At 41.0% G+C, this 18,093-nt stretch overlaps 1 protein-coding gene across 1 annotated transcript in view; it reads left to right on the top strand.

Annotated features, from left to right (window-relative positions):
* HHIP (hedgehog interacting protein) overlaps nt 1-18,093 on the top strand; it is a 108,920-nt gene that overhangs the window by 61,500 nt on the left and 29,327 nt on the right. Inside the window, exons 5-8 of the mRNA XM_052654847.1 lie at nt 6,464-6,615; nt 6,994-7,167; nt 7,760-7,903; nt 16,046-16,167. Of these exons, the coding sequence (XP_052510807.1) occupies nt 6,464-6,615; nt 6,994-7,167; nt 7,760-7,903; nt 16,046-16,167 (592 nt within the window). The remainder of the gene's footprint in view (nt 1-6,463; nt 6,616-6,993; nt 7,168-7,759; nt 7,904-16,045; nt 16,168-18,093) is intronic.

The following is an 18,093-nucleotide window of genomic DNA, read 5'->3' as shown; positions in this document are numbered from 1 at the left end:
GGAGTTCTGCTCTTGACTGAGTTCATCTATGCCCACATATAGGTGGTCTCCACTTTCTCCTTCATTCTGAAAAGTGCTTTCACTTCACTTTGAAGGGTGTTGGTTGTTCTTGTGATACTGACAGCTCAGAGAGAGTGCTTGCTGTGAAAGTGCTCTCCTTAGGTCGTTGCTGTTGTTTTTGTTCAGCCCCTAAGTCACGTCTTAACTTTTGCAAACCTGTGAACTGCAGCATGCCAGGCTCTCAGTCTCTTGCTATCTCCCGGAGATTGCCCAAGTTCATGTCCACTGAATTGGTATGCTATGTAGCCATCTCATCCTCTGTCATCCCTTTGTCCTCCTGCCTTCAATCTTTCCCTGCGTCAGGGTCTTTCCCAGTGAGGTGGGTCTTCACATCAGGTGGCTAAAGTACTGGAGTTTCCGTTTCAGCATCAGTCCTTCCAATGAGTATTCAGGGTTGATTTCCTTTATGATCCACTGGTTTGATCTCCTTGTTGTCCAAGGGACTCTCAAGAGTCTTCTCCAGCACCAGGAATCTCCTTGGATATTTCGATATGAATGTATTGGTGAGCTTCATTAGTCCTATCTTTCAGGGCACAGCCAAGATGGCTCAAGTTATCAGTGCTGAAGATCCTTTTTTAAAAATAGATTAAAATAGCCACGTATTAGGCAGAAAATGCCCTTCCCCAACAGATGTTAGTGAGTGAAAGTCACTCGGTTATGTCTGACTCTTTGCAACGCCATGGACTACAGCCCACCAGGTTCCTCTGTCCATGGAATTCTCCAGGCAAGAATACTGGAGTGGGTAGCCATTCCCTTCTCCAGGAGATCTTCCCAAACTGGGGATCAGACCTGGGGCTCCTGCATTGCAGGCCGTTTCTTTATCCTCTGAACCACCGGGGAAGCTTACCCCCAAAGATTTCCTCATCCTAATTGGCAAAGGGGAATTGAGGTTGTGGTGGAATTAAGATTATACTGAGTTATCTGGTGGGTTCAGTGTCATCACAAATTCTTAAAAGTAGAGAGGGCAACAGAGGAGGTCAGAGTGGTGAGATATGAGAATTCAACCCTGCTGTTATTGACTTTGAAGATGGGAGGAAGGCAGCATCATCCAAGGAATGCCAGGGGGCTTCTAGAAATTGGAACAGGAAATGAATTCTCCTCTAAGAGCTTCTAGAAAGGACCATGGTTCTGAAAACACAATTCTTTAGCCCAGTGAGACCTGGGTTGGATTCTAACTTACTAATTTTAAGATAATACATTTGTATTGTTTTGAGCCGCTAAGTTTATGCTGACTTTTTACAGCAGTAATAGAAACCTGGTATTGTATTTGAATGAACAATTCTCAAGTAAACCTGTTTGTCATTTCTGAATAGCAAAAGGTTCCAATCTAAGAAGCACAGGCTTGCACGGGGAGGGGCTCACATTGGTCTCCAAATTCTTTTGTTCCTTTCCTGATAATGTGCCTTTAAAACATAGACATTAATGGCAATTAATAAAGGAAATGTGTGACTTGACTTTTAATAAAAGTATATATTTTATAGAGAATTCCAAGTGCCACCAGTCTATTCTTATGTTAATTCCTAGAAACTCCTTCATTACTAAGAGAACAAAAGTTCTACCAGAGGTCTTCATTCATACATGTTTTTCTGGGTAACAGATGTAAGATAAATTTAGAAGATGTTTTACTATTTGTAGACACTCTGCCTAATCTTCATGTAATTTATCTGTCATAAAACCAAGGTTTTTTCTTTTTTTTTTTTTTACCATGTTTGAGAGTGGAGAAACCTCAGTGAAAATATGCTGATTAAACTTCATGTCAGAAGTTACCCAGAATAGCTATTTACTCTCTTTAATGGTTGGTTTGGGGTCATGCATATTTCTAATAGTGTAGCATTACTGCCCTGCATCGCAAATTAGCATCATAAAGATGTTATAGGGGAAATAACAACCGAAAACTTTGTTACCTGCTTCCTTGGATAAGCACCTGGAAGACAGGAATTGGTTCTTGTTGATTATCTTACCCCTGGTGCCAAATATAATGCCTAACACGCAGTAGATATTCAATAAATATTTGCTGGGTGAGTGTTAAATGCGCTTTTGTTTGACAAGATAGTAACAGGGAGTGCCTTATTTACTTTACATTTCTTTGCTTTCTCTATACCGTAGGACTGTTCTATGGATCACTGACCTTGAAGCCAGTCACTTGCCAAAGGGTCACTAAGGAAACTATGCAAAATGAGAAATGATGCTTCCACCTCAGTGCAGCCCAGCCCTATTTCCTAAAATACGCAAGTCAATTGCCAAATAGAAAATATTAAGGCCAATTTTAAAGTAGGCAGAAATCAGAGAAAAGTTAACATTAGCCACATTGAAATATGAAAACATTCGAATGTTTTCTTTAAAATATCACAATGAAAGGCCATGCCCCACAATTTCTAGTAAAAAAAGTAAAATATGCTTCCTGTTAGAATCATCTCATGATTCCCTGTCTTTTTCAACAGCTGCTTCATTTTCTTCAAAGAGAAATGTTTGTAGTTATTTGGTTAGAACTTTGATGTGTTCACCGGGTAAGAGTTTATCTCAAAACTGTAGGACTAGATCTCATCTCGTACTTACATGAAAGTCATCAATACGCTTTGCTTACGGGCTTTGTCTCTTTTCTGCTGACTCTGTGAAATTGTTCCTGAGAGCTGGACGATGATTATAATGGTGGTTAACTTCTTAACAAAAGCTCCTAAAGAGGGTTTTATGATGCACCCTGAAACATGGGTTGATCTCAAGGTTTCAAAATGTATAGGGACATTATATTCAAATCATGCAAGTACCTGATTTTGAGGGGCCCTTGGTGCTTGGTGAGAGGCTGTCCAGAAGTTGATGGGGTATTGAGAGGCCTGAGCACAGGGAAGAAAGGGGCTCATGGTAGCCTATAATAATATTCTGTTGAAGCTTCAGTCAGTAAACTTGGGGGAGAAAAAAAAGCATTATCCAAATAGAGGAAACTCTTAAGTGTTGTTGTAAACTACTTTTTGCCAGTTTAGTTCAGGCAGTGATGGTCACTCCCAGCAGCAGACACACACACAAAGCATTTGGTATTAGTAATAAAGTACAAAGTATAATGTGAATATTTGGACACATTACTCTTTCTCACATCACTTATGGTAAACATTTTGGACATTAGGTTAACAGTTTTCACAAGTATGATGTTAGAAGTCAGTGTCATTTGGAAAGGTGTGGCTCTCTGTACCGCGGAGCTTCCATTTGCCATCTAGGACTGTGTTTGTCTTCCTTTTAAGGCAACTTGATTGAACTAATTAATCCCTAGAGGTTCATTCGCCCCAAATGCTCAATAGGAACAGTGTAATAATTTGATATTTCTGGGAAGAGTGCTTGATTTTCATTCCATAAAACTACACATAATGAAGAGAAAGAATGCGAAAGAGTAAAAAGACATTGACATAAGGGCTTTTTGATGAGCCTGCGAGAGCTGGGCCATTTTTTTGATCCTGGCGCCAGGGGCCAACACTCAGGCTCTCAGGAGGCAATGCGCTGATGAAGACTGGTGGAAGCAACCACAGAAGGTCTGGAAGCCTCAAAAATCTGATGGTGGTTCTGGCATTATAGCCTCTGACCCTGGTCCAAAGTTAAAACTTCAGTGCCCAATCGACATACTTCTCCATTCTTATGATTTGTAACATGCTTTAAATGGACAGCATACCTCTGCAGGCTAATTCAAGCTAAATGTGAGCCTACCAATACTTCAAAATCCCAACAGGAGTCAAATATCCTTCCTTCCCAATCTTTGAATTGTGTTATATGATATAATTTTAAAAGCTAGTTTTGAGAGACACCCTAGGATATTTACATAGTATACTAAATTTTTTCATCACTATTATTATGAAAGTGAGTATTTCTCTGAAATGATTGATTAGTCCTGTTTGTAAACCACCCAGAACACTACTTTGCACCTGGAAACTGACTTTAGAAAAGTGAAATCATGTGTAATTATTGTGTGTGTGCTAATGCTAAGTCGCTTCAGTCTTGTCCAAATCTATGCGACCCTATGGACTGTAGCCCGCCAGACTCCTCTGCCCATGGCATTCTCCAGGCAAGAATACTGGAGTGGGTTGCCATGCCCTTGTGCAGGGATCTTCCTGACCCAGGGATCAAACCTGCATCTCTTCTGTTTCCTGCATTGGCGGGAGAGTTCTTTACCACTAGCACCACCTAAACAAATGTAAATCCTATAACCAGAAAAATTGAGGACATTTTCGAAATGACTTTCTTGATTTATTTACTCGTCATTCAGATGTCTCATTCTGTCTCCATATTTGGCCCTTTAATAAAAGTCAGTGATGTCCCCCCAACTCCAAATTCATTCGTGAGATACGTCAATCTCTAAGGTAAACAACTGTTTTCTATCACTTGTGGATTTATTTAAATCTCTTTTCCCATCTGTCTCTCTACAGTGCATGAATTCTACACCTAATTCCCAAAAAGCAACCAACACAGTTTTAAACCATGTTGCTAGCCAGTTCAAATTGTCTTTCAGATGATTTGATTAAAAACTACAAAAGAACTACTTTCAACAAAACCTTCTTCTAGTGGAACACAAACATTTGTGAAGTGGGCATGCAGTACTTAACCTGCATTCACTGCTTTAGAGGGGGATGTATCTGGAAGAGGAATTAATTACAAACTACATCCCACCCCTAGGCCTCCTTTTACAGCCATCAGGGAGGTTTAGATGTGCAGTGGTTTTTCTATAATTAAATATTAGTTACACATCCCTGTTTTCAACATATCATATGAAAGGCAACAGCTATCTGTTTAATCAAGATGTAAGAAGAAAGATGAGTCAATATTAAAATCATCATAATAAGATAATCCAAAAAAACAGGCTCATTCATAAAGTCATAAAGACTTACCCTTCAGTGAGATAGTTCTCGTTGTTAAAATTAATCATATTGTGATATGCAAATGAAGAGGCTGGCTTTTTGGACATTTGAATAATAACTTGGTAGTTCTGGGATATTTGCACCCACTGTATTACTTACACACACTTAAAGTTTGGATGTTTCCGTTTTGGATGGCATACATATGAAAGCAGTTTTTCTCTAATCCAGGAAATAAACAATGTTCATTAAAAGTAAACTTTTATGCCTAGATCTTGAAATTCACAAATCCATGTAGCTTACAAACTACAAACAGTATCATATATTTCTAGTAACACAAGCTATTCTGGGGAACAAAGGCAGGAGAATGATGAGTATAACCCAGTGAAGAAACTGCAGTATTAGAGACTGGTTTTGCTTCTCTGACACATCTAAGGAGTAACATACAGCTTTTCACCCTAAGAGATGTGCTGTTTAATGAAATAGCATGGATAAGGTGATGTCCCAAGGGCAGTTTCGGTCACATTTTTCGCCATTGTACATAACTTGGCAGACTACAGACAAAGTGCTCACTGGCTTACCAGGATGTGAACTTCAAGTATCTGAACTCGATAATTTTAGACACTTTGATTTCATTATAGAAATTCCTAGACTACTTTTGGGATAAAGCAAATGCTGAGACCATATTGAGTTTCATCAAGCTGAATTAGCAGAAAATAAAGATAAAATGCCTTTCTATTTAAGCACACGATGATGTTTTAATTGTTACAGCATTTGGCATGCCTAACGTATACAATTCTTGACATACATATAATAACAAAAGAAAGTTGTTTGGGATTTTTCTTTTATTTCCTAGTGTCCCCTTTCCTTTCTAGGATTTTTCCCACCCCCACCTCAGCCCCGGCTTTTAGCTCTCCTCTCATTTCTCCATCTTTTTATAAAGAAAAAACTCAAGGCAGCGAAAGGATCTATGTAAAAATACCTCATTTCTAGGCCAAGGCTGCTTATTACCTAGCTATGACGAACAGACCACCGTGGTTGTGACAACTGATGTAGATGCCTCCAGGGTGAAACAAAGGTTTACCTATTACACAAGCAATTTAACTGTTTTCTAAATAGATTGCCAAGACAGTGGGAGTTGGCAGCCCGCACTGTGTTTTAGGTTTGGGAGACTTGGATTAGAAGTGACTGCTGATTATGAACCTTTTTATTTGTCTTCTGTGAACTACAAGCAACCTAGTAACCCAGCAAAGAATTCTTCACAGCACTTAAACTTGTCTTCCTAGCTTCCCCAGATTACATACACAAATCACTTGACTAAAGTCGTGTAAGGGTCTTGTGCGTAGATAACCACACAAGACAATTGTCTTGTTTCTAACCCTTAAAGAGTTCTGCAAAGTGAAATGTTTTATAATCTTTTTTTGTGTGTGCAGTAGGCAAGGAAGGAAAGAAAAGAGTTTGGACAAAGATTATCCAGGAAGAAGAAAGGGACTCTTTTGGGGGTTCCAGTTTAAACACAATAAAGAACATAATTAACTTCACAGTTCTTTGTGTTTTTCATTTGACTGCAGGGAGGAGATGAAAGAGGACTGCTAAGCCTTGCATTCCATCCCAATTACAAGAAAAATGGAAAGCTATATGTGTCTTATACCACCAACCAAGAACGGTGGGCTATGGGGCCTCATGATCATATTCTTAGAGTTGTGGAATACACAGTATCCAGGTATCATTAAAAGATGGTTGATATTATTTATCTCACTGTGTCTTTGTAATGTTTTGTTTAGAAGTTACAACTAATTTACCATCAGGTGGCAATAATTAAACCTCAGTCTCCATCTGGCTGAACATCCCGATAGTGTCTTTAAGGAAAATTGCAGAAAATGGTAGCTTTGGCATTTTCCACAATTCTCTTTCCTTTCAAATGCCACTTGGGAAACCTAGAAACTAACGTAATTTTTCAGTAATTTTTATTAGCTTCACCTTCAGTATGTTTGCTTATTTACATGCCACGTGTGTGCTTCCCTACTTGTATCCTGTTTACTTTCTGTGGGTTCACCTGACAAGTTTCACAGTCATGATTTGTTTCATCCCCACCACGTAGGAAAAACCCCCATCAAGTTGATTTACGAACAGCCAGAGTATTTCTTGAAGTCGCTGAACTCCACAGAAAGCACCTGGGAGGACAGCTGCTCTTCGGGCCTGACGGCTTTCTGTACATCATCCTCGGTGATGGGATGATCACATTGGATGATATGGAAGAAATGGATGGATTAAGGTAAAACACAAAACAGAAAAACAGGTGTCCCTTGATGGTACAGTGTTTTAAGTGAATTAAAAACTGAATTAGATCACCTTGGTTAACTTCTTTAACTGTTATTATCAGTATCTGCATTTATTTCTAACATGAAGAGGAATTCAATAAATCTGCTGATGTAGTATTTCTGAAAGTCGCTCTTCTGAGATGTCCTAACACCAGTTCCTCCCGTGGGGGTTGTACAGCAGCTACCTTCCACACTACCTACTGGACTGACGTCGTTCAGTGGAACCTCTCAGAGGACGTTAAACACGTGGATTGGAAAAAAAAAAAAAAACATTTTAGAGGATGGATGCCAAAGACAGTACCCCACCGATGCCACACCCTTCCATCACTGTCGAGCTGTGTGTGTCTCGGTGCTGCTCTGAAACAAAACAGTCTCTGGTTTCATGTCCCACAGTGTGAAATTTGGAACGTTAATCATTTTTTCTCAAATGAGGAGAGGTAGTTTTTATTTTTATTTTTTTAGCCATAGAGCAGCCTCCCTGCATTTAGTGTAGGTGAAATATGTAACAAGAACAGAAAGCCCTTACGCGGTCCTCTGATTCCTCAGCGACTTCACAGGTTCTGTGCTCCGGCTGGACGTGGATACTGACATGTGCCACGCACCGTACTCCATACCCAGGAGCAACCCGCACTTCAACAGCACCAACCAGCCCCCTGAAGTGTTTGCTCACGGCCTCCATGATCCAGGCAGGTGAGAATACAAGCCTCTTCTCTCTCCTGCCTTACCGCAGAGCAGGGATTCACAAAGAGGGGGAAAGAGAGTTTGCAGGCACGGAGCAGAGTCTCAGCCAACGCTGTGCCGCTAAAGTCACACTGGTTCGTTGTCACCCAGTATTTTGTCCTCTTTTCTTCTATTAGTGTGTGAAGCAGATTGAGAAGGCAGACTAGACAAGGCAAAGGACAAATTCACAGAGAAAAATCACCTTAACATTTTGGAGGTTCTTGTTAGATAAACACTGATGGGCTGGTGTCCTGATTAAGACTTCAAACTGAACACTTCAGACAACTAATAAACCTTTGTCTCTTCTTGTTCAGTCGCTGAGTTGTATCTGACTCTTTGCAACCCCATAGACTGTAGCACGCCAGGCTCCCCTGTCCTTCAGGATCTCCCAGAGTTTGCTCACTTTCCTGCCCATTGAGTCAGTAATGCTGTCTAACCGTCTCATCCTCTGCTGTCCTTTTATGCTTGCTTGGTTGTTTAGTCATGCTCGACTCTTTGCAACCCCCTGGACTGTAGCCGCCAGGCTCCTCTGTCCGTGGGGATTCTCCCTGTAAGAATACTGAAGTGGGTTGCCATGCCTCCTCCAGGGGATCTTCCCAATCCAGGGGTTGAACCCAGGTCTTAAACACTTCTAAATGTTAATTTCCTTATACAGTAAATAAGGATGGTAATATCTACCTTGCAAGGATGCTGTACTGATTAAATACAAATCTTGTAAGTGAAGCACTAACGTGTCTGACACACCTGATAGATTTTAAATAAATTATGGTTCTTATTATCATGCTGCTGCTAAGTCGCTTCAGTCGTGTCCGACTCTGTGCGACCCCATAGACAGCAGCCCACCAGGCTCCCCGGTCCCTGGGATTCTCCAAGCAAGAACACTGGAGTGGGTTCCCATTTCCTTCTCCAGTGTGTGAAAGTGCAAAGTGAAAGTGAAGTCACTCAGTCGTGTCTGACCCTTAGCGACCCCATGGACTGCAGCCTACCAGGCTCCTCCTTTTCCTCCTCCAGGCAGAGTACTGGAGTGGGGTGCCATTGCCTTCTCCGCTTATTATCATAGCTTCACTTAATATAAGATGACCCAGTGGCATTTGGAAGGAGTTGAGTTGAATGTTAACTTTTTAACTTGAAAAAGATTATAAATGGTAAAGGAATTCAGATTGACTGTTTGCTACAGTGAATCATAAAGAAACGACCACTAACTAGAGGGCCTTCCCTGTCACTCCAGTGGTCAGGACCCCATACTTCCAGTGCGGGGGATGTGGGTTCAATCCCTGCTTGGGGAACTAAGATCCCATATGCCACTCGGCACCAGCCAAAACAAAAGAAGTATGTAGAGTGAGAAATTTGGATATACTTGAAAAATGCAAGGAAGTATAATACTGTATAGCATTTCTTTGATGAAGGCTTCATTCAGTCTGTGGTCTGTGACTCATACTAAGGGATATCTGGCCACATTTATTCATTTACTCGTTAAGCTATTATTGCTATTTAATGTTTATTGAGTGTTCATTATGTGCAAGGTGAGTATTTCTCGAACTTTTTCTTTTTATAATCCCTCCTGCCCTTCATTTCCCCTCCATCAAAGTGCGAGTCTACAGTTCATTTCCTTTTTGGCATCTCAGCAGATCTTAAAATCTGGGTGACAGGGAATACTTAAGGTGGGTTCAGGATGTGGAGGAAACTGTCACATTCCATTCCTGGAGCTCAGAATGCACAGACACCACCACAAAGCAGCACTTTGAAGTCAGAGCAGCCTGAGTCACCACAGTCCCACCGGACCCTTCACGCACCCCTCCCGGGGAGTCCTGGCCCTCAGCGTAAAAACACACGGCGGAGTGCTTTATAGACCGTACATGTGGCAGAGTGCCTGTGCTGTGGAGGCTTACATCCTCCGGCGGTAGAGGGCTGAACAATTTGCCTCCCTCCAAAAGTATTTCAAGCAGAGGAGGATTTAATAAAGCAGAAAGGAAACTAAAATCCAAAATTATTGGCTACAGAGCAAAGCTGACTTTTATTAAGCACCTTGGTGCAGAGCAACAGGCCAAGAATCTTGTGCTTGTCCTCTTACTGATAACTGTCAGCCAGCACTTTCAGGTAGCTGGCATCAGGTGCCTCCTCTCCTCTTTCTAAAAGACATTTTAATTCTTAGGTTAGTTTGAAGTTCACAGCAAAATTCAACAGAAAGCACAGAGATTTTCCCATACAACCCCTACACGAGCACTGCCACCCCCACTATCAACGTGCCCCACCCAAGTGCTCATTTGTTACAATTGAGAAACCTACACTGACACATCCTTACCACGCAAAGACCATAGTTTACATTAGGGTAAAGAATCAGAATTAAATTAAAGAAAGTAGGGAAAATCACTAGACCATTCAGGTCTAATGTCATAATCAAATCCCTTATGACTGCACAGTAGAAGTGAGAAATAGATTTAAGGGACTAGATCTGATAGACAGAGTGCCTGATGAACTGTGGACGGAGGTTTGTGACATTGTACAGGAGACAGGATTCAAGACTATCCCCATAGAAAAGAAATGCAAAAAAGCAAAGTGGCTGTCTGAGGAGGCCTTACAAATAGCTGTAAAAGAAGAGACGCGAAAAGCAAAGGAGAAAAGGAAAGATATAAGCATCTGAATGCAGAGTTCCAAAGAATAGCAAGGAGAGATAAGAAAGCCTTCCTCAGCGATCAATGCAAAGAAATAGCGGAAAACAACAGAATAGGAAAGACTAGAGATCTCTTCAAGAAAATTAGAGATACCAAGGGAATATTTCATGCAAAGATGGGCTTGATAAAGGAAAGAAATGGTCTGGACCTAACAGAAGCAGAAGATGTTAAGAAGAGGTGGCAAGAATACACAGAAGAACTGTACAAAAAAGATCTTCACAACCAATATAATCACAATGGTGTGACCACTTACCTCGAGCCAGACATCCTGGAATGTGAAGTCAAGTGGGCCTTAGAAAGCATCACTACGAACTAAGCTAGTGGAGGTGATGGAATACAAGTTGAGCTATTTCAAATCCTCAAAGATGATGCTGTGAAAGTGCTGCACTCAATATGCCAGCAAATATGGAAAACTCAGCAGTGGCCACAGGACTGGAAAAGGTCGGTTTTCATTCCAATCCCAAAGAAAGGCAATGCCAAAGAATGCTCAAACTACCGCACAGTTGCACTCATCTCACATGCTAGTAAAGTAATGCTCAAAATTCTCCAAGCCAGGCTTCAGCAATACGAGAACCATGAACTTCCAGATGTTCAAGTCGGTTTTAGAAAAGGCAGAGGAACCAGAGATCAAATTGCCAACATCCACTGGATCATGGAAAAAGCAAGAGAGTTCCAGAAAAACATCTATTTCTGCTTTATTGACTATGCCAAAGCCTTTGACTGTGTGGATCACAACAAAATGTGGGAAATTCTGAAAGAGATGGGGATACCAGACCACCTGACCTGCCTCTTGAGAAACCTATATGCAGGTCAGGAAGCAACAGTTAGAACTAGACATGGAACAACAGACTGGTTCCAAATAGGAAAAGGAGTACCTCAAGGCTGTATATTGTCACCCTGCTTATTTAACTTATATGCAGAGTACATCATGAGAAACGCTGGGCTGGCAGAAATACAAGCTGGAATCAAGATTGCCGGGAGAAATAGCAATAACCTCAGATATGCAGATGACACCACCCTTATGGCAGAAAGTGAAGAGGAACTAAAAAGCCTCTTGATGAAAATGAAAGAGGAGAGTGAAAAAGTTGGCTTAAAGCTCAACATTCAGAAAACGAAGATCATGGCATCCAGTCCCATCCCTTCATGGGAAATAGATGGGGAAAGAGTGGAAACAGTGTCAGACTTTATTTTTCTGGGCTCCAAAATCACTGCAGATGGTGACTGCAGCCATGAAATTAAAAGACACTTACTCCTTGGAAGAAAAGTTATGACCAACCTAGATAGCATGTTGAAAAGCAGAAACATTGCTTTGCCAACAAAGGTCCATCTAGTCAAGGCTATGGTTTCTCCAGTGGTCATATACGGATGTGAGAGTTGGACTATGAAGAAAGCGGAACGCCAAAGAATTGATGGTTTTGAACTGTGGTGTTGGAGAAGACTCTTGAGAGTCCCTTGGAGTGCAAGGAGATCCAGCCAGTCCATTCTAAAGGAGATAAGCCTTGCGTGTTCTTTGGAAGGAATGATGCTAAAGCTGAAACTCCAGTACTTTGGCTACCTCATGCAAAGAGTTGACTCATTGGAAAAGACTCTGATGCTGGGAGCGATTGGGGGCAGGAGGAGAAGGGGACGACAGAGGATGAGATGGCATCACTGACTCGGTGGACGTGAGTCTGAGTGAACTCCATGAGTTGGTGATGGACAGGGAGGCCTGGCGTGCTGTGATTCATGGGGTCACAGAGTCAGACACGACTGAGCGACTTCACTGAACTGAAAGAATCTGTCTGCAATGCAGGAGACCCAGATTCAATCCCTGGGTCAGGAAGATCCCCTGGGGATGGGAATGGCAACCCACTCTAGTATTCTTGCCTGAAGAATTCCAGGGACAGAGGAGCCTGGTGGGCTAGAGTCCATGGGGTCGCAAAGAGTCAGACACAACTAAGTGGCCAACACTTTCACTTCACTTAGTGTTGTGTACATCCTATGGGTTGGATACATATTTATTGACATGAGTATAGTATCATATGGGCTTCTTAGGTGGCTCAGTGGTAAAGATCCACCTACAATGCAGGAAACGTGGGCTAAATCACTAGGTCAGAAAGATCCCCTGGTGAAGGAAATGGAAACCCACTCCAATATTCTTGCCTAGAGAATTCCATTGACACAGGAGCCTGGCAGGCTACAGTCCATGGAATCACAAAGAATTGGACAAAACTTAGCAACTAAATAACAACAATAGTATCATATAGAGAAGTTTCACTGTCTGGGTTCTTTTTACATAAGAAACCAAAAAGATTGGAGAAGATTCTTGAGAGTCCCTTGGACTGCAAGGAGATCCAACCAGTCCATCCTAAAGATAATCAGTCCCGAATATTTATTGAAAGGACTGATGTTGAAGATGAAACTCCAATACTTTGGCCACCTCATGTGAAGAACTGGCTCATTCGAAAAGACCCTGATGCTGGGAAAGATTGAGGGCAAGAGGAGAAGAGGACAACAGAGGATGAAATGGTTGGATGGCATCACTGACATGATGGACATGAGTTTGAGTAAACTCCAGAAGTTGGTGATGGACAGGGAGGCCTGGCATGCTGCAGTCCATGGGGTCGCAAAGAGTGGGACATGACTGAGAGATTAAACTGAACTGAAAAAAGGTTAAAAGGGCCAAGTGGACCTTAGTGAATTTGGTACTCAGCCAGAGCTAGACCTCATGGCCTCCAGATTTGGGAGACCTCACTTTTCCTCCAGATTTCCTCTTTCTTGTTAGAAACAGGTCAAACTATTTTCTTGGTCAGAGTTTCTCCATCTTCAAAAAAAAAGCAATACAGGAAAAATTTTCACCCTATATGGACTGAGTTCCACCTTAAGTCACAGCAGGTATATATCACGATCCCTGCCAAACGTTGTATTCTGGGAATCATTGAATTAATGAGGACAAGACTGGGACTATGGCTACACAACAGCTACCCACCTTTGGCAGATCAGGCTTCAATCCAATTCAGTCGCTCAGTCGTGTCTGACCCTTTGCAACCCCATGAACCGCAGCACTCCAGGCCTCCCTGTCCATCACCAACTCCCAGAGTTCACCCAAACCCATGTCCATTGAGTCAGTGATGGCATCCAACCATCTCATCCTCTGTCGTCCCCTTCTCTTCCCGCCCTCAATCTTTCCCAGCATCAGGGTCTTTTCAAATGAGTCAGCTCTTCACATCAGGTTGTCAAAGTATTGGAGTTTCATCTTCAACGTCAGTCCTTCCAGTGAACATCCAGGACTGATCTCCTTCAAAATGGACTGGTTGGATCTCCTTGCAGTCCAAGGGACTCTCAAGAGTCTTCTCCAACACCACAGTTCAAAAGCATCAATTCTGCGGCGCTCAGCTTTCTTCACAGTTCAACTCTCACATCCATACATGACCACTGGAAAAACCATACCCTTGACTAGACGGACCTTTGTTGGGAAAGTAATGTCTCTGCTTTTCAATATGCTGTCTAGGTTGGTCCTAACTTTTCTTCCAAGGAGTAAGCATCTTTTAATTTCATGGTTGCAGTCACCATCTGCAGTGATTTTGGAGCCCAGAAAAATAAAGCCTGACACTGTGTCCAGTTTCCCCATCTATTTCCCGTGAAGGGATGGGACCGGATGCCATGATCTTCGTTTTCTGAATGTTGAGCTTTAAGCCAACTTTTTCACACTCTTTCATTCTGGCACCAAATGTCAGTAATGCCAAGCTTAAAAAATCTGAAAACAGTGCAGGACTGTTTTCCAAATTTTTGAAAATTTCAAAAATATTATCCAATTTTGTTCTTCCCTCAACCCACACTCCCCATACCTGTTCACTCATTGGCTGAAACATTCAACAAATATTGAGCCCTCCTTATATTCTTGGATTTGAACTAAGGAACAGAAATAACAGTGATAAAGAGATTGAAAATAGTTCCTTTCCTCATAGAGTTTACAGTCAGTGGCTTAAGTCACAGAAATATTCTGGCCACAGATTGGGGGTGAACATGAAATCAGAGTCCACGTGAAGGACGTTAGTGGTTGTGGAGGGCAGCTTTATTTTATTCCTTAAACTGGAGTCCATGCTCCCCTTTGTTAGGGCAACCCACACTTTAGAATGTACTGATTCTATCTAAGAAACACAAAGGATTTCTCTTGTGGTCCAGTGGTTAAGACTGCCTTTCAATGCAATGGGTACAAGTTCAATCCCTGGTCAGGGAGCTAAGATTCCCAAATGCCTCATAGCTTAAAAGCAAGAAAATAAAACAGTAGCAGTATTATAACAAATTCAATAAAGGCATTTAAAAAATGGTCCACGTTTTAAAAAAATCTTTAAAAAAAGAAACACAAAATTAATACTATAACTAATACATACCTTCCTTGTCTTACAGTAGTGTTAAATCCCAGTGAAACCATTGTAAGTTGAAAATACCATAAGTGGAAAAGGCACCTAATGGTCCTCACCTACCGAACATCATAGCTTAGTCTAGCGCACTTTAAACATGCTCACAGTACTTACGTTAGGATACAGCTAGGCGAAATCTATTTACACAGAGCCTGTTTAATTGAATGTGTGTCTGTGTTAGTCGCTCGGTAGTATCTGACTCTTTGTGACCCTACGGACTGTAGCCTGCCAGGCTCCTCTGTCAGTGGGGTTTCCCAGGCAAGAATACTGGAGTGGGTAGCCATTCCCTTCTCTAGGGGATCTTCCCGACCCAGGGATTGAACCTGGGTCTCCTTGATTGCAGGCCAATTCTTTACCGTCTGAGCCACCAGGGAGGCCATTTACTTGAATGTCTCATGTTTTCATGAGATATTTATCAATATTTCAATATTTATCAAATGTTATACTGAAAGTAGAAAGCAGAATGGTTGTAGGGATACAGAGTGGTTGTCTATGCATCGTTGATTCCTCTAGTGATGGCTTGGGCTGCCGGGAACTGTAGTTGTCTCTGCCCAGCATCACAAGAGAGTATGTACCGCATGTCATTAGTCTGGGAGAAGGTCAAAACTCAAAGTACAGTTTCTACTGACCATGAAATACTGCCACAGCATCATAATGCTGGGTCATCACAACTCAGGGACCACGTATCCTGTAGCATGTTGAAGATGTGAGTTGATGGCACCACTGTCCTTACTATTGTACGTTACCCAGGTATCATATCCATGTTTTCCCTTAACAACAGACTAACACATGTTTTAAGTCAGCGTGCACGTTCATAGTGGAGGGAGGTACCAAAAGAAATTAAGAAATACACTCCAGAGCTCATTAAACTTCAACAGAGTAAACGAACAGGATGTTTCCTTCGGCAGTTTCTAGAGATTCCAAACCAAATCCTCCCTAGCATCCTTGCCAGCCCACAAAGGGTTCCTGTGTCAGGAGTCTCTCAATTTGGGACATACCCTGGTAGGAATTCATGAGCGTCCCCACTTTTGTCACAGATGCGCTGTGGATCGACACCCCACTGATATAAACATCAATTTAACAATACTTTGTTCAGACTCCAATGGAAAGAACAGCTCATCGGCCAGAATCCTACAGATCATAAAGGGGAAAGATTATGGTAAGTAGAGCATAATTTGTTGATTTGGGCTTTCATTCGGGCTTTGTTTTATTTTAGTGTATTAATTGAAGAGAAAAAGATTTCTATAAAATGAGCATTTAGGAAAGCATCAGAACACTGGCCTAATAGTGGTAACAGAATCAGTTGCTGGCTTCTTAAAGGTCCAATGATTCTTACAAGCCCTAGGGGCTCCATTTGGGTAATTACCCTCCCCGTGGATTGAATGCTGCTCTGTAGGTCCAAAAATTTAATGGGCCTTCAAAAGTTAGCAGTTTATATTTTGCTCATCTGAGAATCAAGATGAATACCTTCTATTTATTTAATATATAAGAGAGAACTTGTCTTAACATCTTATATACAGAGGAAAAAAATAAGTGTTAAGAGTAAGAAATTTCTCAATACCCAACATACTAGTCTTAGCAATTAGGAAAATTATGTGTTTCAAATAAGAATGTATTTTTTAAAGGTGTTTATTTTAGAGAAAACAAAGTAATAGACTTATAAAAACATGTTATTTACCCAAGTCATGAAGATGGAATGTTTAGATCTTATTTCTAATGACATGATTATTAGAATGTTTGAGATACATATTAAAATATAAAGTTAATATTTTCCCACATTTTTGTATTTACTCATTTTGGAGGAAATGGTATATCAAATATGATTATGATTCAGGGAACATAGTAGATGAAGATTATTGAATTGATTGCTTCTTCTATTCATTCAATACAGATATTTATTTAGTACCAGGAATGAAGCAGCTGTGCTGGTTCATATAGTATTCTGTTATTTTACTTTACTTTTTTTTTTTTTCAGGTATTCATGTATGTGTGTGTACATCTTATAAAAGCCAAACCAAAGAATAATGTGGTTAGAAAAAAAAAAAAATCTAATGAGTCACTAGCCTGTGGGAATTTTAGCTATATTTGTAGATTAAACTAAATTCTACAATCACATTAATTTGGGTTCAGCTGAAACTGATTACAATATGGATGGCCCTACATTTATATATTGAAAACACAGCTGCAGAATTCTTTTACTATTTATATATATCAAATTTTATTTGTCAATTATACATCAATAAATCAGAAAAAAAGAAAAAAAAAACCACATCCACAGCATTTACTCCATGCCAGGGCCCGTAATTAGTACTTTAAAAACTTCGCTCATTTCATTTACAGAGAAATCCTAGAAGTACTCTTACTGTTCACATTGCACAGATGAGAAAACTGAGCACAGAAATGTTACTTGTCACACCACGTAAAGTGACAGGGTCTGGATTTGAACCCAGGTAGCCTGATTCCAGAGTTCATGACCTTAGACTTTCAGTTATGCTGCCTCTCAGTACCCTGGGAGAGGATTAAATTAAATTCATTTAAAACTTGATTGCTCTACTTTTTATAATATCGTATTCACCATCATCAGGCACCCTTGGTGGCTCAGCGGTCAAGAATCAGCCTGCAGTGCAGGAGATGCAAGAGACCTGGGATCGATCGCTGGGTCAGGAAGATCCCCTAAGAAGGAAATGGCAACCCACTCCAGGATTTTTGCCAGGAGAATCCCATGGACAGAGGAGCCTGGAGGGCTACAGTCTATGGAGCTGCGAAGAGTTGGGCATGACTGAGTGTCTGAGCACACATTCACCTATTCACCATAATCACGTGGGAAGCGGGAAGAACTTTAGAACTTTTGTCTTTCTACAAAAGCTTTTGCCTAAAAGACTTCCTGTTGATAGTGACTTATTTAAGTATGTAATAAGTAATTTTCAGATTAATTTCCAGCTAGCTTTGTATCTTTTTCATTGTAATTGGCATCTTTATATTTGAGAATATAATGACATGCATGAAAAGATTGAGATACATGACTATTCACGTGTAATTCTGAAGGAATGACTGAAATAGACTTTGTTAACCACATGATCCTATA

This window comes from Budorcas taxicolor, chromosome 17 (genome assembly GCF_023091745.1).
Source record: "Budorcas taxicolor isolate Tak-1 chromosome 17, Takin1.1, whole genome shotgun sequence".
Classification (NCBI taxonomy): Eukaryota; Metazoa; Chordata; class Mammalia; order Artiodactyla; family Bovidae; genus Budorcas; species Budorcas taxicolor.
This window is presented reverse-complemented; position numbering and strand designations above follow the sequence as displayed.